This window comes from Hypanus sabinus, chromosome 23 (genome assembly GCF_030144855.1).
Source record: "Hypanus sabinus isolate sHypSab1 chromosome 23, sHypSab1.hap1, whole genome shotgun sequence".
Classification (NCBI taxonomy): domain Eukaryota; kingdom Metazoa; phylum Chordata; class Chondrichthyes; order Myliobatiformes; family Dasyatidae; genus Hypanus; species Hypanus sabinus.
The window spans coordinates 59,928,854-59,950,254 of record NC_082728.1 but is presented as its reverse complement, the minus strand read 5'-3'; the positions used below and the strand labels follow the sequence as shown (position 1 = coordinate 59,950,254).

The 21,401-nt window shown below is 42.1% G+C and overlaps 1 protein-coding gene across 4 annotated transcripts in view; it reads right to left on the bottom strand.

Moving 5' to 3' along the window:
- Nucleotides 1-21,401, bottom strand: part of tmem104 (transmembrane protein 104) — a 215,193-nt gene that overhangs the window by 10,995 nt on the left and 182,797 nt on the right. For all 4 annotated transcript variants that reach the window (XM_059948961.1, XM_059948962.1, XM_059948963.1 and 1 more), the window contains exon 9: nt 1,683-1,776. In XM_059948961.1, coding sequence (XP_059804944.1) covers nt 1,683-1,776 — 94 coding nt within the window. The remainder of the gene's footprint in view (nt 1-1,682; nt 1,777-21,401) is intronic.

The window sequence follows — 21,401 nt, the reverse complement described above, 5'->3', positions numbered from 1 at the left end:
TGTGCTCCTGATTTACTTTAGACTTGTATTTCTCTACTGTTTCCAGAGGTTTTCTGTTTTCTGCCTCTGTCTTCTGACTAAAGGGAACAAAGACCTTCTCTCATATTCTCCTTCCCTTTCCTTACCAGTGCTTTGGCCTCAAGGTGAATCAGAAGTGTTCCTAATCCTTGCTTCTGCTCTTTGTTGACAATGTTATAAACATTTCCCTTTGATCTCATACCATCACTGACAAAGGATAAGGACAGAGATCATTCAGGCTGATTTTAGGGAGCCAGGAAAGCATTAAAAAGCAAAGCTGCAGAAGTGAAAAATAATTCTCTGCTGATGCTGAAAGTTCACGATAATGAAAGCAAAATGGTACTGAGATTTGGTGAACAGACACAGAGATGGAGGGATTTCGATTTCTGGGTCACTGGGACCAGTAAAAATCTAAACAGGTTATATTGTGGCAAGGTGTTTTGGTGAAGGGCAGGTAAGGAAGAGAACTAGGACTAATTTGGCAGAGATACGGACAGAGAATGCAGAATTAGGTTTGCAGAGGATAGCATACACAAGGATCAATGGTATGGAGCACCTGCCTCAGAATACCATGACAGCCTTCTGAAATGGTTTTAAATGCCTCTGATAAAGATCACTTAACTCAAGTGATTATATAAATAAACAAGATCATAAAAATGGTGAAAAATTTAAAAAATATGTAATCAAGACACCTTAAGTTACCAACAAATAATTGAAATTCTGAAAGTAGCTAGACGTGGCTTCAGAGTACTTGGCTCCTCCCTTTAGAGACGCAGTATCCCACAGTGAGACCACTGGTGGATTGGGGACAGCCAGCTACACTAGTGCCTGTCGCTCAGCTTGTTTGAGACTTGTGAGATGCGTAGCCAAAAGCAGAGGTCCAAGATAAACCCAGCCACAAATGGCAGCTATCAGTCATCTTGATTTGGCCCCATCATCTGGGAAAAAAGTAAATTGAGCAAATGTAGATTAAATGACTTACTGAATTAATTTGATATTTTTGATGAAGTAATTCAGGGAGATGATAAAGACAAAGTGACTGTTGATATGGTTATGAACCCCATGCTTTATGTGAAAGAAAATTTGAAATTCCAAGATTCAAAAGAACAGAGTTTGTTGATAATTCATTTTAAATGGAAATATCTGTTGCACAGCATTATATTAGGAGATAAATTATCAAATTTACTGTACATTACTCAGATGCCAGATTGAAGTGGCAGCACCTATAGCTCACTACATTCAAATGACCCATCCCAACAGCCATTCTGTGATCAACACACACAACATGCTGGTGGAACACAGCAGGCCAGACAACATCTATAGGAAGAAGTACTGTCGACGTTTCGGGCCAAGACTAACGAAGGGTCTCGACCCAAAACGTCGACAGTGCTTTTCCCTATAGATGCTGCCTGGCCTGCTGTGGTCCACCAGCATTTAGTGTGTGTTGTTCGAATTTTCAGCATCTGCAAATTTCCTTGTGTTAGGTATTCTGTGATTGTGTGCAAGAGTTAGCCTTTAACTTAAAAAGCTGCTCTTATAAAAGGCACACACGGTCATGTGCATTCTTGAAACCTCATTTCCGACAATGTACTTACTGTGCAATGGATCAAATCAACCGTCTCTTTTGCAGAAAGTCAGTTCATTTTGCAAAATAAAACTCTTACCTATCCATCTCATCAGGGAGGTGATAATCTGAAGGTATTTGGTCTTCTGCACATTGAAGAAGGTGAATGGCCCAAGAAGCAATGAAAACGCTGTCTGCATAACAATGGAAAGTGACAGCTATTAAGATGAACAGAACAAGGTCTAAATCTATAATGTGGCTCCATTACAAAGTGACGCATAATGCTGCAGAAAAGTAGGGCAATTATTCCGATTTTAATGTAACTTGTTAGATGATGACTGTCCACATGGTGCATGGAACAGGTGCTGTTCACAACCTGGGTAGTTCTGACTCCTCTTTTACTACTGATACAAAAGGTAAAATTCCTGAGGAAGTTTTACAGCATGGCTAAGGTGACAATTAGAAAAAAAACTTCAGATTGCTTTAGTTGGGAGCTACGTAAATTACATCCTAGAAAACCCTAAGATTACTGCCTGATTTTCCAGCTGTTAAATATTTATAATGTAAAATATATAACATGTAGTTCTAAGTTAAAAGTATATTTATTATCAAAGTACATATATGTCACCCTTTACAACCCTGAGATTTATTTTCTTGCAAGCGTTCACAATAGATACAAATATACAGTGGAATCTACAGATAAAGATGGATAAACAACCAACGTGCAAAAGACAAACTGTGCAAATACAAATAAATAATAATACTGACAAAAGTGACTTGCAGAGTCCTTAAGGGTGAATCTATACTGGGTTGTGGAGTCAGTTTGGCATTGAGATGACTGAAGTTACCCATTGGTGTTTCAGGAGTCTGATGGTTGAAGGATAAGATCTGTTCCTGAACCTGGTGGTGTGGGACCTAAGGCTCCTGTACCTCCTTCCCAATGATGGCAGGCAGCAGGAAGAGAGCATAACCTGGATGGATGCTGTTTCTGTTTGGCAGCGCTCCATTTCGATCTGCTCAATAGTGGAAAGGGCTTTTCCTGTAATGGACTGGGCTGTGTCCACTACTTTTTGTAGGCACTTCTGTTCCTGGACATTAGTGTTTTCATACCAGGCCATGATGCAGCCAGTCAGGATGCTGTGCATCTATAGAAGTTTGTCAAGTTTTAGATGACATCCCAAACCTGCACAAATTTCTAAGAAAGCAGAGGTACTGCCATACCTTCTTTGTAACTTACATCCTGACCCCAGGACGTATCCTCTGAAATGATAACGTCAAAGAATCTAACATTACTGATCTCTCCAAGTCCAATCTCCTGAAGAGTGCTGGCTCATGGACCACCAGTTTGCTCCTCTTATGGTCAATAAATGACTCTTTGGTTTTGCTGACATTGAGTGAGAGGTTGTTGTGACACCACTCAGCCAGATTTTCAATCTCCCTCCTATAAGCCAATTCGTCACCACCTTTGATTAGGACCATGACAGTGGACTTGTCAGCAAACTTGAATATGGCATTGGAACCGTACTAAGCCACAGTCATAAATATAAACTGAGTAGAGCAGAGAGCTAAGCACACAGTCTTGTGGTGCACCTGTCCTGATGGTGATTGTGGAGGAGATGTTGTTGCCAATCCGAACCGACTGAGGACTGCAAGTGAGAGAATCAAGGATCCTTTGCACAAGGAGGTATTGAGGCTGAGGTCTTTGAGCATATTAATTTTGAGGGGTTCATAATGTTGAATGCAAAGCTGTAGTCAATGAAGAGCATCCTGATGTATGCATCTTCACTGTTCAGATGATCCAAAGCTGAGTGGAAAGCAAATGAAATGGCTACTGCTGTTGACCTGTTGTAATAGTAAGCAAATTGGAGTGGATCCAAGTCACTCCTCAGGCAGGAGTTGATATGTTTCATGACCAACCTCTCAAAGCACCTCATCAAAGTGGTTGGAAATGATACTGGACAATGCTCATTGAGGCAGGTTACCATGTTCTTCTTGGGCACAAGTATGACTGAAGCTTGCCTGAGTAGGCTGTGGAAGTGAGAGGTTAAAGATGTCAACAAATACTCTACCCAGTTGATTAGCACAGGTCTTCAGTGCTTGGTTTGGGCTAGATGCTTTCCATGGGTTCACCAACCTGAAAGATTCTCTTATGTTGACCTCAGAGATTGAAATCACAGGGCCATTTGGGGCTGTGGGAGTTCATGAAGGTGCCTCCACTTTCTGTCAGTGAAAAAGAGCATAAAAGACATTGAGCTCATCTGAAAGCTAAACCTTGTTGTCACATACTGTGTGTCGCTTGGTTTTACTTTGTAGGAAGTAATAGCATTCAAGCTCTGCCACAGTTGTCGAGCATCCTTCTGATTCAAGTTTGGACTGGGATTGCCTCTTTACATGTGAGGTGGCTTACCGGAGGTCATATCTGGACCACTTGTACTTTCCTTGGTTACCACACCTACATGCCATCAATCTAGCCCTCAGTGACTTGGTTCACCTGAGGTTTCTGGTTGGGGAAGACTCTGAATGATTTTGTGGGGATACACTCACTCACAAGTGTCTTTATAAAGTCTGTGACAACCATGGCGAATTCATTTAGATCCTCTGATGAGTACTTGAACGTGGTCCTGTTCAACTACTCAAAGCAAGCATATTAAAAATAATACACTTTTAACTAATCTCAGAAGAAGTGAAAAACTATTTGGCAGTCATGCAGTGAACTCTCAGAATTACTCTTGAGGGTGCTTCATGTCACAACTGCAAATACAAAATTTGACTCCATTTGGTGTACTGGGTAGGGATTAGAGTTGAAGAGGAGATCTCAGGGGTGAGGAAAAAAAGGCACAGTCATGGGGATTTGCAAACAAGCATAACACTGGTACAGCCTAGGAACAAATGCAAGCGAGCAAGCAAAGGGAAGAGGAGGGAACAGGGACTGAGGAGCTAGAACACAGGCCAAGCTCTTCAGGGAGAATCATGGATCTCACTAGAAGTTACAGGAATAAAATCTGTAGATAACCAAAAACTGGACAGGACAAAGCACAGGCATTGTAGACTTAGGGCACACTCTTGATGATCACATGGATGAAGCACAAACTCATCCTCAATTCTTCAGCATTAATTGCAGAATTAATTTACTTAACAGAAAGTGAGAAAAATAGCAGAAACTTAACACAGTACACATTATTATCCATAAAGGTTGAATAGCTGTTATTTTTCTCTAATCATTCAGTATTCTCCCCAAACTACACCGAAGATCAAGGTTTTAGTGATGGCAGGAACCCTCAATCGCTCAAGAGGGTTTGAGAAAGGAGATTTAATCTACTTTCACAAAGCGACTGCTGAGCCTGTAATAAAAACAGGCTCCCTCAGGATGGATTTAATCTAGTGCATGTTATACAAATGCTTGTTAGAAAATATTTTGAGATGCAGTGAATGAGTAGAACAAGAAATCCTTTGTGGCAAATGCACCTTCTCTGCACTGGACCATTCCTTACATTGTGATTGGGTCTGCTGTAGACAAATTGATCGATTCATCGTAATTAGTCAACAATTCCATTATTCAGCTGCAAGGACAGAAGGATACAGATGTACCTTGCATCATTCATCAGCAGCAACTCCTACACTGCTCTTATGCGACTCCAGAGTGGGAACGCTCAGAAAGAAAACACCTTTCAATGTAACTGAGGGACAAATTGTCATTTTTATATGATGCAGTGGGTCACAAAGGGCAACAGAGGGGATGCTCTCTTATCTGGCGCCATAAAATCTAGAAAGGAGTGTGAGTTCCCACGGGGAACAAAGCAACAGAGGCAATGCCTGCGCCACCACACATTACACGCAACTGCTGTTTATTTAAATAAAGTAGCTCAATTAAATGGAAAACTGTCTTCAGTCTCCTTCAGAATAATTGCTGAATATTGGTATTCTAAAGGGAGAGGCTCCTCCAGAAGTCCCCAGCATCCCAGGTGTCAGTATGCAGCCAATCCAATTCACTCCACATGATACCAAGAAGCAGCTGAAAGTACTGGATACTGCAAAGGCTATGGGCTCAGAAAAAATCCTGGCAACAGTCCTGAAGACTTGCGCTCCAGAACTTGCCGCACTACTAGCCAAACTGTTCCAATACAACTACAACACCAACATCTACCCAGCAATGTGGAAAATTGCCCAGGTATGTCCTGTACATAAGAAACAAGGCAAGTCCAACAGCCAATTACCATCCTATCAGCCTACTCTCAATCATCAGCAAAGTAATGGAAGGAGTCATCAACAGTGTTATCATGCAGCACCTACTCAGCAAAAACCTACTTACAGATGCCCATTCTGGATTCCGTCAAGGCCACTCAGCTCCTGACCTCATCCCCTCCTTGGTCCAAACATGGACCAAAGAGCTTTAAATACCAGAGGTGAGGTGAGAGTGAAATGTAGTCAATGTGAATTAGAGTGAAAACCCTCCGCTGGTTGGAATCATACCTGACACAAAGGAAGATGGTTATGGTGGTTGTAGGTCTATAATTTCATCCTCAGGACATCACTACAGTAGATCCTAAGGGAAGTGTCCTAGGACCAACCATCTTCAGCTGCTTCATCAATGGCCTTCCTTCTGTCATAAGATCAGAGTGGGGATGTTTGCAGATGACTGCACAATGTTCTGCACCATTCATGACTCCTCAGATAGTGAAGCAGTTCATACCCAGATGCAGCAGGACCTGGACAATACCCAGGCTTGGGCTGACAAGTGGCAAGTAACATTTGAGCTACGCAAGTGCCAGCCAATGACCATCTTCAATGAGAGGCTCTAACCATTGTCCCTTGACATTCAGTGGCATCACCATCACTGAATCTCCTACAATTAACATCCTGGGGGTTTTACCACTGACAGGAAACTGAATTGGTCTAGCCACTTAAACACCGTGGCTACCAGAGCAGGTCAAAGGCTAGCAATCCTGCGGCGTGTAACTCACCTCCTGACTCCCCAAAGCCTGTCCACCATCTACAAGGCTCAGGTCAGGAGTGTAATGGAGTACTCACCACTCACCTGGATGAGTGCAGCTCCGTCAACACTCACGAAGCTTGACACCATCCAGTACAAGGCAGTCCACTTAATTGGTACCCCTTCCACAAGCATCCAATCTCTCCACCGTCGTTGAACAGTTGCGGCAGTGTGTACTGTCTACAAGATGCTCTGCAGCACATACCAAAGTTCCTAAGGCAGCTCCTTCCAGACCCACAACCACGACCATCTAGAAGAACGAGAACAGCAGATACCTGGGAACACCACCACTTGGAAATCCCCCTCCAAGTTACTCACCATCCTGACTTGGAAACATATCGCCATTCCTTCATTGTCACTGGGTCAAAATCATGGAGTTCCCTCCCTAACAGCACTGTGGGTGTACCTACACCTCAAGGACTGCAGCAGTTCAAGGAGGCAGCTCATCACCACTTTCTCAAGGGCAACTAGGGATGGGCAATAAATGCTGACAGGTGGTGACACCCACATCCCGTAAAAGAATATTAAAAAAATATAGTCTTTCAGCTCTTCCATTCAGTGCTATTGAAGCAGTTGAAACACGGAACATCCTCCCACAATACTGTACAGTCCTGGTTATCGAGGCCACTGCCAATAGTGACATCCATCTCCCTTGTAAACTAAACCCACAAGCTCGCTTGAGAGAGCTGCCATCATCTTTTGAAAAAAAACCCAACAAACTGCTGGAGGAATTTTGAATGACAAGCAGGATCCAGCATCCACTTGGGCGGGGTGGCGGGGGGCGGGGGGAGGAAGAGGAGAGGAGGGATTGTTGACATTTCAGGTCTAAACCTTGCCAAGAAGATCAATGAGGGGAGGGTGGTAGATATGATCTATATGGATATCAGTAAGGCCTTTGATATGGTTCAGCATGTTAGGTTACTATGGAAAGTTAGATCACATGGAATCCAGGGAGAGCTGGCAAACTGAATACACCATTGGACTGATGGTAAGAAGCAGAGGGTGATGGTAGAAGGTTGTTCCTTGAACTGTAGGCCTGTGCCCAGTGGTCAGTGCTGGGCCCATTGCAATTTGTCACCTCCATCAATGATCTGAATGAGAATGGTTAGTAAGTTTGCGGATAGCACTATTATCAGTGGTGTCAATGACGTGGAAGAAGGTTACCAGTATTTATAAAGGAATCTTGATAAGCTGGGTAAGTGGGTTGAGGAATGGAAAACTGAGTTTAATTTTGATAGGTGCTAAGTTTGGAAACAACAATGCCCTTGAACAGGAAATCCTACAAAGAGTAGTGGATACAGCCAGTCCAGTACATGTAAAGCATTCCCCACCACTGCGCACACCGACACGGAGCACTGTTGCAGGAAAGCAGCACCCATCATCAGGAACCCTCACCACCCAGACAATGCCCTCTTCTCACTGCTGCCATCAGGGAGAAGGTACAGGAGTCTCAGGACCCAACCACCAGGTTCAGGAACAGTTATTACCCCTCAACCATCAGGCTCTTGAACCAGTGGGGATATCTTCACTCACCCCATCACAGAATTGCTCTCACAACCTGAATCAGGATTAATATCACGTGCATATTTCATGAAATTTGATAATTTTACGACAGTACAATGAAATACAAGATAAATGAATATAGAAGGAAAAACTGAGTATTTATATGTAAGTATAGAAGTAGTTAAAATAAGTACTGCAAAAAAACAGAAATAAAAAGTAGTGAGGTAGTGTTCATGGGGTCAATGTCCATTCAGAAATTGGATGGCAGAGAGGAAAAAGCTATTCCTGAATCACTGAGTGTGCGTCTTCTGGCTTCTTTACCTTCTTCCCAATGGTAACAGCGTGAACAGGCCATGTCCTGGGTGGTGCCGATCCCCGGTGATGGACGCCGCATTCTTAAGGCATTGCTCCTTGAAGGAGTCTGGAACAGTATGGAGGCTGGTATCCATGATGGAGCTGACTAATTTTACAAGTACCTGCAAGTTATTTCAATCCTGTGCAGAAGCTCCCCTATACAAGATGGCGAAGCACCTAGTCAGAATGCTCTCCATGGTACATTTGTAGAAGTTTGTGAGTGTTTCAGTTAACAAACCAAATCTCCTCAAACTCCTAATGAAATATACCCTCTGTCTTGCCTTTTTTGTAGCTGCAACAATATGTTGTGTCCAGGTTAGGTCCTCAAAGATACTGACACCCAGGAATTTGGAACTGGTCACTCTCTCCACTTTTAAAAAAAAATGACTAATTTTTATTGCAACACCAACAAATTATATTCACTACAACCAGTTGCCAATTACATTTTGACTGTTTAACCCAGCCACCCCCCATCCCCCCTCCACCCCTCTCTCCCCCACCAACCAACTGAATAGAGTGCATACACAGACAGAGCATTCCTATTTTAACAGAAAATCTTTTAAGTTAGATATCAAATTTGTCCACATTAAGATTGTGTTTGGTCATGCATCATTTACTCTCGCTGATGATAATTCCAGGTAAGAAATGTCCAAAAAGCTCCGAAGCCAGTGAGTACTTGAAATATCATGAGGAGGTTTCCAACGCTGGACGACAATCTTCTTAGCTGCAGTCAGGCCTGCCAGCCAGACTTTGCATGTTTTTTCCATAAGGGAAAGGTGGGAGTCATCATTTAGAAGATGTACAGTGGAGTCCCTTGGTAATTGTACCTTCGTTAGTTCTATAAGAGTACTGATAACCTTCCCCCACAAACCAAAAACCCCTGGACATTCCCATACAGCATGTATAAAAGAGCCAACGGTTCCGTGGGGGCAAAATGAGCAATATGGGTCAGGAACCAGTCCCATTTGATGTCTAATTCTCGGTGTTAGATATGCTGTATGACAAAATTTCAAGTGTATATACTGATGATTTGGGTTTTTCGAAGCACCGGCAGCATTATCCCAAATCACATCCCAGTGTAAGTCTTGTCCCAATTCAGATATGTCCCTATCCCAGGCTTTCATTCCCGATGTGGGCATATATTTCTGGGAGTTTAATTTATCATGGATATATGACACTATCTATCTTGGAGCACTCTGTATCCAACATAAAATGGGAGGGTCCTTTAAATCTGACCCCCAGGGAATCCCGTAGGCTTTAAAGCTGACATTACTCTAAAGTAGAAGACAGTGTTTATCAATATTATATCGAGATACCAGTTCTTGAAAGCTAAGGATAGTACTTGCCCTATTAATATCTTGAAGAGTAGTAATACCTTTATCCTCCCAAGTTCTGTCAGTGAATGGTTCCCCCTAAATAGGAAATGATTATTGTTCCACAATGGAGATGATTTGCACCATATGCTTTTAAATTTTAGGAATTTTTCTGCTGCTCTAAAAACTTGTAGCACATGGATTAAAATTGGACTGTAATATAAATCACATTTTTTGGTAGACGTACCTATAAGGAGAAAGTCCTTCAACCTTATTGGTGCTATTAGCTCTTGTTCTATATTTTTCCATGATGAAACTTTATCCTCCTCCATCTAATATTTAAGATTTTTTAATACAAATGCCCAGTGATATACAGTTGGCCCTCCTCATCCACAAATTCCGCATCTGCGAATTCAACTAACAGCGAATCACGAAAACCCGGAAGTGCTCTTCCAGCACTTGTTTGAGCATGTACAGGCTTTTTTTTTTCCTTGTCATTATTTCCTAAACAATGCAGTATAACAACTAGTTTACATAGCATTTACATTGTATTAGATATTATAAGTAATCTAGAGATGATTTAAAGTATACGGGAGGATGTGCATGGGTTATCGTGGATTGGGATCGAAAAAGATCGGAAGTTCTCTTACTAAGTAAGTTGGAACAGATACATCCGCTATTATTTAGCGTCAGTCAAAAGTTTGTCTTTGTATATAGTATATATTTTATCTTTCTATGCATATAAAATACTTAAGAACGTATGTTTCAGCGCCGGGCTCGGGAACAGAAGTTCCCAAGTTCGATCTAGTGACGGATTGTTCCCGAGTGCATTCTGCACCGTGCCGGTTTGATGTGGAGGATCAAAACCCCAAAACCCAATAATTAAATCACTGCGTTGCTTAGTAATCTTTCATCGGGGCAGAACCTTTCTCACTTTATCCTTTAAAATTGTCCCGATCATTGACTGACGTAGCCTAATGCTTTTCCAATGACCGATGGCGTTTCACCTCTTTCCGATCGCTTTGTTATTTCCACTTTATTTTCAATTATGATCGTGATTATTTTCGTGAACAGAAACACTGTGGATTCAGATCTCTGCTGCTGGGTCCTAATGTCCACCGCACTGAGACAGGTTAAATAAGGTCTGGGATTCTGCTGGGTCTTAAGGTCCACTGTATTGAGGCTACATCCACACTAGACTGGATAATTTTGAAAACACCGGTTTCACGTAAAAACGATAGGCATCCACACTATGTGTTTTTAATAACATCTCTGTCCACAATGAAACGGAGATTTCGGCGAATCTCCTCCTACTGCGCATGCGCAGGACACATCCACTGAAAACAAGCGACACGTTTGGTGTTGAACCTTGCCGTGAAAGATGGTGTGTGTTTGTTCAGTTACAGACTAGAAAAACTTAAACGACGGGCAGCTATTGGCTCTCACGCAGGAAGATATAAAAGTAAAAATAAACAAATACTGAAGCGTACGGAAGCAACTGACAGGGAGTTCACGGACTGTATGACCCAGCTGACGATGACCATTGAAAAACTGACCAACTCTGTTGCATTAATAAAGCACCTTATTAAGTATGTAAAACATGTCTGCATCAATATTATCTTGTATTTCCATACAATGTTACATTAGGCTGTTACACATCTATTGTCAGAGAAGTACTTGCCTAAATAGGTAAACCACCTTCATACGAGCAAGGGCAGAAAACAGGGCAAAGTGAGTATACTTATTTATTCAGTAAGTTATGGGTCAAAGTATTTGGTGAGGACTCTTCTGTCTAACTCTTTCTAACTCTTCTGGCTTCAGTCTCGTTGCTGTCTGTTCTGAAATTGTTAGGTTGCGTTCAATGAAATGGTGCGCTGCTGTCTAACAGCATTTTCAGATTTCTCCAGTTACTCCGTCCACACTGATCTGCCCGAGTGGCGTTTTCAAAAATACCTGTCCTGGAAAATGTTTCTGAAAAGCTCCGGTTTTGGGGGACGAAAACGTTGTTTTAGTGTGGACGGAGGTATGCCATCTATGCCTGGTGTACAGCCCTTATTTGTAGCTTTGAGTAGCTCATCCAGGGACCTCCGGTATGGTGCAGATACAGCCAGCAGCATAATCAGCAAGGGCTCCCAGATGGTCTTATTTCCCCCTAAATAAGAAGCGGTTATTTAAATAAGAAAGCGGGTCTTGCAGCATGAAAGGGGGAAAGAAAAGAAAGACAGGAGGAAAAACGCAACAAAACCCGAAGACAAGCGATAAAATACTGACTGACGTTGGCTGAACATGAGGCTGTTCATGCGAACACCGTGGCTGAAATACAGGCGCTCTGTTCGGATATGAAATAAGAACTGAGTGATTCAGTGGGTTTTCTAACGAAGGAACTGGTGGATTTCAGAGAAGAAATTAACCAGAAGTTGAATGCTATTGTTGGTGATTTAAAAGAAATAATGGGCAGAGTTGAAGAGACGGAGCAAAGGGTGACATAAGTGGAGGGATGGAAGGCCGAGGCCGAGGAGGTTCTTGCCCACTTCAGAAGATTATTCAAACTTGACTAACGAACCTGGAGGTGCGTTCACAAAGGAATAACATACATATCCATGGAATTGCTGAGGGAGTGGAAGGAGACAATATACAGGAACTTCTGGAAAAAATTATTAAAACAGAGTTGTCCCTTCCCGATGTTGCACTCGGGATACAACGCTGCCATCGATCTCTTGGATCCAAACCACAAGGTTCCAACCCAAGGTCCATGGTCATCTACTTTCAGGAGTATAAAATTAAAGTGTTGGTGCTTTGCTCGGTTTGGAAAAAAAAGAGATTTATTACGACGGGAGAAGAGTATTTTTTGATTAAGACTAACCGACCAAAATACTTAGGAAAAGAAAGGCTTACTCCACTATCAGAAAAACACTTAAAGGAAAGGGGCTCCGGTTCCAGACTCTATCCAGCCAAACCTCGAGTGTTTTTTGGCACTGGACAAGTCATCCACAGTAACGCATTGGAAGCGATGGAAGACCTGAAGAACAGGGGAGTTTTCCCGGACTGTCCCGGCATCATGGCCCCTGCGGAAGGCACGGCCACGGCAAATCTGAGGCAGCTTTCCTGGGAGACAGCGGGTGATAAAATATCCTTCAGCCAGGTTGGTAAAGTCACATGTACCCTAACACTAAACTATAATTGACTTTGGATTAAGAACTTAAAAATAGAACATAAATGATTTTTCCTCTGTAAGCTCTTATTACCATAACTGACCACAAACCCGGGAGCTGATCTTTGATTTTGATCTTTTTCGTGCACTGTCCTGATTTCAATTATTCAGAGGCATCAACCTGCACAAGGAAGGGCCCCTTCGGGTTTAAGAGCTTCCACCTGACTTAAAGGTTTAGCTTAAACTTCAAAGATGGAAGTCACAGATATTATATGAGTAGCTCATCCAGTGTAACAGGAGAATCTAGAGTTTTGGTGACCTCTAATGACAATGTGGGGAGGTCTAACCCACTAAAAAAAAATCGGTGAAGTCATTCTCAGAAGGAACTGAGCCACTTGTATACAGTTCTTTAAAGTAATTCTTGAATGTTTTGATTATTTCCTCTGTTGAAGATACTACTCCATGTTTAGCACATCTAATCACTGGTATAAACCTTTTAGCTTCCTGTTGTTTGAGCGTTAGTGCCAGAAGATGGCTCGGTCTGCTGCCTTCCGCATCATACTTATGCTTGGTTATATGGATTGTATATTCTGCCCTGCTTCTTAATAAATCATTTAACTCTGCTTGTTTTCTTTTGTTATGGTGTATCTCCTTTTGAGATCATTCTCCAAAACCTTACATTGTTCTTCTAGGGTGGAAATCTTTTGAAGCCGGCTTTTATGTAGGTGGGAACTGAACCATGTGGCATTATTTCGTAAGAAACCCTTGAAGGAGGCCCAAACCACTGTCACATCCGAGACACTATTTTTATTTAAATTTATAAATTCCATCAGTTTTGTTCTCAGTTGTGTTAGAAATTTGTCGATTTTTTGAAGGGTGGAGTTAAACCTCCACCTAGTAGCCTTATTTTTGATTTTGCCATAATTAAAAGTAGATATAACTGGGTTGTGATCAGATAGATGTCTGGGCAAAAATTCTATTGAGTGTACCAAAGGCAGCAAACCAGAGGATACAAGAATGTAATCTATCCAAAAGAAAGTTTTATGTCTTGTGGAGAAGAAGGTATAGTCTTTAGCAGATGGATTATGCACCCTCCACACATCAGTTAAATTTAAATCTGTTAGAAAAGGTTAAGTGCTTTCGAAGCAGATTCTTGAGAGCTCGATATAGTTGAGGAAGATTTATCAAGGTTATTGTTTACCAAAGCATTCATGTCTGAACCAACATATAGTTGGTAGTCACTTAACTTCAATAATTGTGAGGTAATTGAGGGAAAAAATTCAGCCACGAATAGTTGGGGCATATAGACTAATGAATGCAATTTTTTTTACCCTGAATGGATGTACAGCAAGAAGCTAGACGTCCTTCATTGTCAGAGCCAGTCCTTTCAATTGATACATTAATACTACATCTCATTAATATCATAACTCCTTTCGTAGGAGTACCATCAGCTGATGGTTTATAAAAATGGTTTTGAACCCTGAGAATGTCGTTAGTTTTAAGATGTGTTTCCTTTAATAGCTCGATATCTATTTTCTTTCTGCGTAAGAAATCTAAAACCTTTGAACGCTTGTAGGGAGAGTTTAATCCTTTAACATTAAGTGATACAATAGTAAAATTTTCTAATTTATCTGTGTTGCTCATCTTCGCCTGGATCTGTTGTCGTAAGTTGGTGTGGACTCCAGAGTTACCCCGTTCCCATCACCCCTCACATCCAACCCTTTACTTTCTAACATCTGTGAGTGTCACTTAGCAATGTCAGACACTGAACATTAACCTCTAGCACCAACAAATTAGAAAGGCAAAGCTGTTCTCATAGACAATCATATCAAAGAGACAAGAAAACAAATCCTGGTCAAACCCATTAACCTATATAATTAAAACAATTCCTGTCTCAAATATAACACATACCGGTAATCAAGACCCCAACAGCTCTCTTGCGGGAGACTGTTGCTTTAATAGACCATCGCTCAGTGATGACGCCAGTGATGTCTTACCTTGTGCCCAAGAACGTAAACAAGTCTACTGGAGACATAACCCGAAATGAACATATACAACTAAAGTTATTCAGAACAAACTGCTGTTTTTCAGCTTCATTCTTGATGAAGTATGACATTTGGGTGTGTTGAATATCACCTTAGAAAGTAAAAGATAAGAAGTATATTCTAGGCGGACTTACATCACATTACCATGTTATCCTTGTACTAACAAGTTAACTGAGCCATTACTTTAAAACTCTGACCTGCAATACTCAGAAACAAACTGGCCCCTTAATTAACTAAATACAAAAGTGCATCGAATGACTTTCCGATAAAAGAATAACCAAAAAACTTCACACCTAGGACGTTAACTTGCCCATGCCTGTTAGATTGCGTACACAGGTTGGTCTGATCTCTTAATGCAGTTCCATCTCCTCCTGAGGGGCGTGTGGACTTTGCCCAGGGTCTTCTTCTGTATCTCCCAGCACCGATGATTTCAGGGCTTCTCTCGCTTCTTCTGCCGAGTTAAACAAAATGTTCATGCCCTTGGTATTCACTCTGAAAATCACCGGGTATATGAGGAACAAGTCGATTCCCTTCTGTCGAAGCTTAGCGCGGTTCTCCTTGTATCCCTGCCATTCCTACATTGTGTCGGAGCTGTAGTCGGCAAAGAACTGCAGATGGGTGCCATCAGGGAGAGTAAGTTTGGCTTTCCTCATGCCCTGCAGGATATCCTGCTAGTCGGTGTACCGTAGAAGCTGAAAGACCATGATCCGTGGTCTTGAGGTGCTGTTGGAAAAGATCCTATGTGCTCTATCGATCTCCAATGGAGTACTGTGGGAGTTGTTGAGCGCTGGAATCCAGTTAGGCAGCCTCTCGGATCGTCGCCCTCTGCACCTGCCCAGCCACACATTGTTTCTCCTGGATCTGTCCTCCAAGTCGTTTAACTTCTTCCATATCTTAGTCACCTCAGTGAGACAGAAGCTAGTATCTTTCTCATTCTTGTGTAAGCTAATCTGAATGTTGTCTATTTTGTTGAAAACCGTGCTAAATTTTTTAGCATGAAATGTCCGCTTGCTCCTTTAATGACCGGAGAATGTCGCCATTCTCTGCCATATGCTTCTGTATGGGGTTGAGAGCCTTTTCCAGCAACTTCTTTAGCAAGTGGGTTACCGTTTCTTGCAGCGATTCCATCTCTACTGCCATTGTTTGCTTTATTAGCATTGCTGTTTCCTCGGATGAATCACCAGCTTGGTGTCGTCTGCTGGTATCTTGTTTCTTGGTTGAATTTGGATCTTTTTTTGAGGTCAAGTCTTTAGTTAGATCTTTCTCCAACTCAAACTTGTAGTAAGACTGCAGAAGAGCCCTAAAGAACGTGAAAAAGGAGGTTTATATGTCAGTGTTCCGTGCTGTGCTGCCGTCTTGCCTTGTGCCTCACCGGAAGTCCCACTCTCTCCATTTTTGATCCCTCTGCAAGGACTGGTTTGTGTTCCCTTGTCTTACCCCTTCCGAAGTCCACAATCAGATCTTTAGTCTTGCTGACGTTGAGTGCAAGTCTACTGACTCACTTTCAAGGTCTCTTCATCTCGAGTTCTCAAAGCTTATTTATATTTAAATATTTATTTATTTATTTATTATTTCTGTTTTATTTTATATTTGCACAGTTTGGTGTCTTTTGCACATTGTTTATTTGTTTGTCCTGTTGGGTAGGGTCTTTCGTCGATTCTACAGTGTTTCTTGGATTTACTGAGTATGCCCACAAGAAAAATGAGTCTCAGGCTTGTATATGCACTTTGATAATAAATTTACTTTGAACATTGAAGCATTGCATTTTCAGAGGACAAAAGTGGATAGGACTTTCAGAGTGAATGGTAGGCCCTGGGAAGAATTGGGAGTACATGGTCCACTGAAAGAGGTGTCACAGTAAGATAGGTGGTAAACGTGGCTTTGGAACAACAGCCTTCATTGGTCAGGCCATCAAGAATGGAAGCTGGGACATTACTTTGCAGTTGTATAAGACATTGGTGAAGCCACAATCAGAATACGCTCAGACCCCGCATAGTGCTGATTTGTTACAAAACCGTTATTGAATTCTTCGTTGTAATTTTTTTAAATGACAAAAATTCATTCTAAACAACACTCAAAACTTCTCAAGAGCATCTGCCATTATAGTAAACATTCAATCAGCTAATCAGAGTGCTTTATATACACTCTGAGCCAAACACAGCCAATCGTGTATTAGTTCACGCTCTGCCTCCCCCTGCGCATGTAAATGTTCTCGCTCCCTCGCCAATTTATTCCATTTTTTTCACCCACAATAGCCTGCAACTTCCAGTGAGAGTAGTACATCAAAGATATCGAGTAAAGGCATTAGCATGGAGGTGAAACTGCAGGTGATATGGCGTGAGGATGTTAATGATGGGGATGTTGAAGAGTCACTGCATGCTCATGGTGAGAGCCTTAACAACGAAGAGCTTCAAGAATTGACAAGAGCAATGCATCCTAGGTGAATCTGACGACACGGATGGAGAAGGGAACACCAGCAAGAAACCGCAGCACCAGCATCCCCACGATCACACAAATCATGGACCAGTTCGTCGATAATGACCCTGACTTGGACCGAAGGAATAAGGCAAAGAGAGGAGTCCGTGACATGATTTCCTGCTACCCAGAACTGCGTCATGAGATGAAACTTAAGAAAAGGCAGTCAGATCTCGACGCCTGCTCCAAGAAGAAGCCAAAGTTGAGAGGAGGATCCACAACCTGGTCCCTCCTGTAAGATGTAACCAACACCCGCTTCCCTCCGTGCTGCTTCCCTGATGTACAGGTTAGGCCTCCTTCCCTCTTTGTTACTCCACAAATTACTCTGTCTGCATAACATAATACATCATATATCTTGGGTTTGAGTTTTTAAAATCAGGCACACATGTCCACATAATGCTCTAATGACCTCACATGGCAATGATTTACATAGCGCTTCACGTATCCTTAGCATTAGCGGGGTCCGAGTGTATTGTGTTCAGCTTTGAGTGAGCACTTTGGAGACAGGGACCAAAACTCCCTGACTATTAGATTGAATGGCTTATCATATGAGAAGTGTTTAATGGCTCTGAGCTTGTACTCACTGAAATTCTGAAGAATGAGGGTAGATTTCACTGAGATCGATCAAATGTTGAAAGGCCTATATAGAGTGGATTGGAAAGGATGTTTCCTATGGTTGGGGTGTGTAGGACCAGAGGACACAGCGTCAGAATAGAGGGATGTCCATTTAGAACAGAGATGAGGAGGAATTTCTGTTCATCACTGAATCGTGGCTGAAGGATGGTTGTAGATGGGAGCTGAATGTCCAAGGTTACACATTATTTCAGAGGGATGGGAAGGTAGGCAGAGGGGGTGGTGTGGCTCTACTGATAAAGAATGGCATCAAATCAGAAGAAAGATGTGAAAATGGATCAGAAGATGTTGTATCCTTGTGGGCTGAGTTAAGAAACTATGAAGGTAAAAGGATGCTGATGGTAGGTATATACAGGCCTCCCAACAGTGGCTGGGATGTGGACTACAGGTTACAACAGGAAGTAGAAAAGGCAAGTCAAAAGGTCAATGTTATGGTAGTCATGGGAGATTTTAACATGCAGGTTGATTGGGAAAATCAGGTTGGTAATGGATCTCAAGAGAGTGAGTTTGTTGAATGCCTAAGAGAAAGCTTTTTAGAGCAGTTTGTCGTTGAGCCCACTAGGGGATCAGCTATAATGGATTGGGTGTTATGTAATGAACCAGAGGCAATTACGGAGCTTAAGGTAAAAGAACCGTTAGGAGGCAGTAATCACAATATGATTGAGTTCAACTTGAAATTTAATGGGGAGAAAGCAAAGTGGAGTAAGGGAAATTACAGTGGTACGCGAGAGGAATTGGCCAAAGTACAATGGAAGGAGCTGCTGGCAGGGATGTCAGGAGAGCAGCAATGGTGTGTGTTTCTGGGAAAAGTAAGGAAGGTGCAGGACATGTGTATTCAAAAAATGAAGAAATACTCAAATGGTAAAATAGTACAACCATGGCTGACAAGGGAAGTCAAAGCTATTGTAAAAGCAAAAGAAAGGGCATTCAACAACGCAAAAATTAGTGGGAAAATAGAGGATTGGGAGGTTTTTAAAAACCTATAGAGAGCAACTAAAAAAATCATTAGAAGGGAAAAGATGAAATATGAAAGCAAGCCAGCAAATAATATCAAAGTGGATAGTAAAAGGTTTTTTCAAGTATGTTAAAAATAAAAGAGAAATGAGAGTGGATATAGGACCACCAGAAAATGAGAAATAATAAACGGACAAGGAGATGGCTGTTGAACTAAATGAGTATTTTGAGTAAGTCTTCACCGTGGAAGACACTAGCAGTATGCCTAATGTTGTGTGTGAAGGAAGAGAAGTGGGTGCAGTTACTATAAAAGAGAAGGTGCTCAAAAAGCTGAAAGACCTAAAGGTGCAGAAGTGACCTGGACCAGATGAACTGCACCCTAGGGTTCTGAAAGATGTGGAAGTAGAGATTGTGGAGGCATTAGTAATGATCTTTCAAAAATCATTAGACTCTAGAATGGTGTCAAGAGGACTGGAAAATTGCAAACGTTACTCCATTCTTTAAGAAAGAAGGAAGACAGCAGAAAGGAAATTATAGACCAGTTAGCTTGACCTCAGTACTTGGGAAGATGCTAGAATCAATAGCTAAGGATGAGGTGATGGAGTACTTGCTGACACGGGACAAGGTAGTACAAAGTCAGCATGGTTTCCTTCAGGAAAAATCCTGCCTGATGAACCTGTTGGAATTCTTTGAGGAGTTTACAAGTAGGATAGATAAAGGGGATGCAGTGGACGTTGTATACTTGGACTTTCAGAGGGCCTCTGACAAGGTGCTACACATGAGGCTGCTTACCAAGTTAAAAGCCCATGGTATTACAGGAAAGTTACAAACATGGTTACAGCATTGGCTGATTGGTGGGAGGCAGTGAGTGGGAATAAAAGATCCTTTCGGGTTGGCTGCCAGTGACTAGTGCTGTTCTGCAGGGGTCAGTGTGGGAACCACTTCTTTTAATGATGTATACAAATGATTTGGATGATGAAATAGATGGATTTGTTGCCAAGTTTGCAATTGATATGAAAATTGGTGTAAGGGCAGCTAGTGTTGAGGAAATGGGTAGAATGCAGAAGGACTTAGACAGATTAGCAGAATGGGCAAGAAAGAGGCAAATGAAATATAACTGTTGGAAAATATATGGTCATGCACTTTGGTAGTAGAAATAAATGTGCGGACTGTTTTCTAAATGGGGAGTACATCCTGAAATCTGAGATGCAGAGGAACTTGGGAGTCCTTGTGCAGAACACCCTGAAGGTTGAGTTGGTGGTGAGGAAGGCAAATGCCATGTTAACATTCATTTCAAGAGGTCTAGAATACAAGAGCAAGGATGTGATGCTGAGGCTTTATAAGGTATTGGTGAGGCCTCACCTTGAGTATTGTGAACAATTTCGGGCCCCTCATCTTAGAAAAAGTGTGCTGGCATTGGAGAGGGTCCACAGGAGGTTCACAAAAATGATTCAATGAATGAAAGGGTTATTATACGAGGAACATTTGATGGTTCTGGATCTGTACTCACTGGAATTTAAAAGTATGTGGGGGGATCTCATTGAAACCTTTCGAATGTTGAAAGACCTAAATGGAGTAGATGTGGAAAGGATGTTTTCCATGGTGGCACAGTGTAGCAGAAGAGGGCACAGCCTCAGGATAGAGGGGCACACTTTCAAAACAGAGAAGTGGAGAAATTTCTTTAGCCAAAGGGTGATGAATTTGTGGAATTTGTTGCCACATACAGCTGTGGAGGCCAGGTCATTGTGTGTATTTAAGGCAGAGATTGATAGGTTCTTGAATGGACATGGCTTCAAAGGTTATGGGGAGAAGGTTGGGAACTGGGGTTGAGGAGGAGAAAAAAAAAGGATCAGCCATGATTGAATGGCGAAGCAGACTTGATGGGCCAGATGGCCTAATTCTGCTCCGATGTCTAATGGAATTTCTTTAGCCCGAGAGAGTGAGTCTGTGGAATTCAATGCTGTGGAGGCTAGGTCATTGGGTATGTTTAAGACTGAGGTTAATAGATTCTTGATGTCAGGGCACTAAGAGATACGGGGAGAAGGTGGGGGATTGGGGTTAAGATGGAAATGAGTCAGCCATGATGAAATGGTGGAGCAGGCTCGATGAGCCAAATGGCCTAATTCTGTTCCTATATATTGTGGTCTCATGAGCAAAAAGGCCTGTTTGTGTCCTATATGGCTCTATAAATGAAGTAGACTAAATTTTTATTTCTTCTACCAAAGTCAATAGACAATAGTCAGTAGGTGCAGGAGTAGGCCATTCCGCCCTTCTAGCCAGCACCGCCATTAACTGTGATTATGGCTGATCATACACAATCAGTACCCCGTTCCTGCCCTCTCCCCATATCCCTTGACCCTGCTATCTATAAGAGCTCTATCTAACTCTCTTGAATGCATCC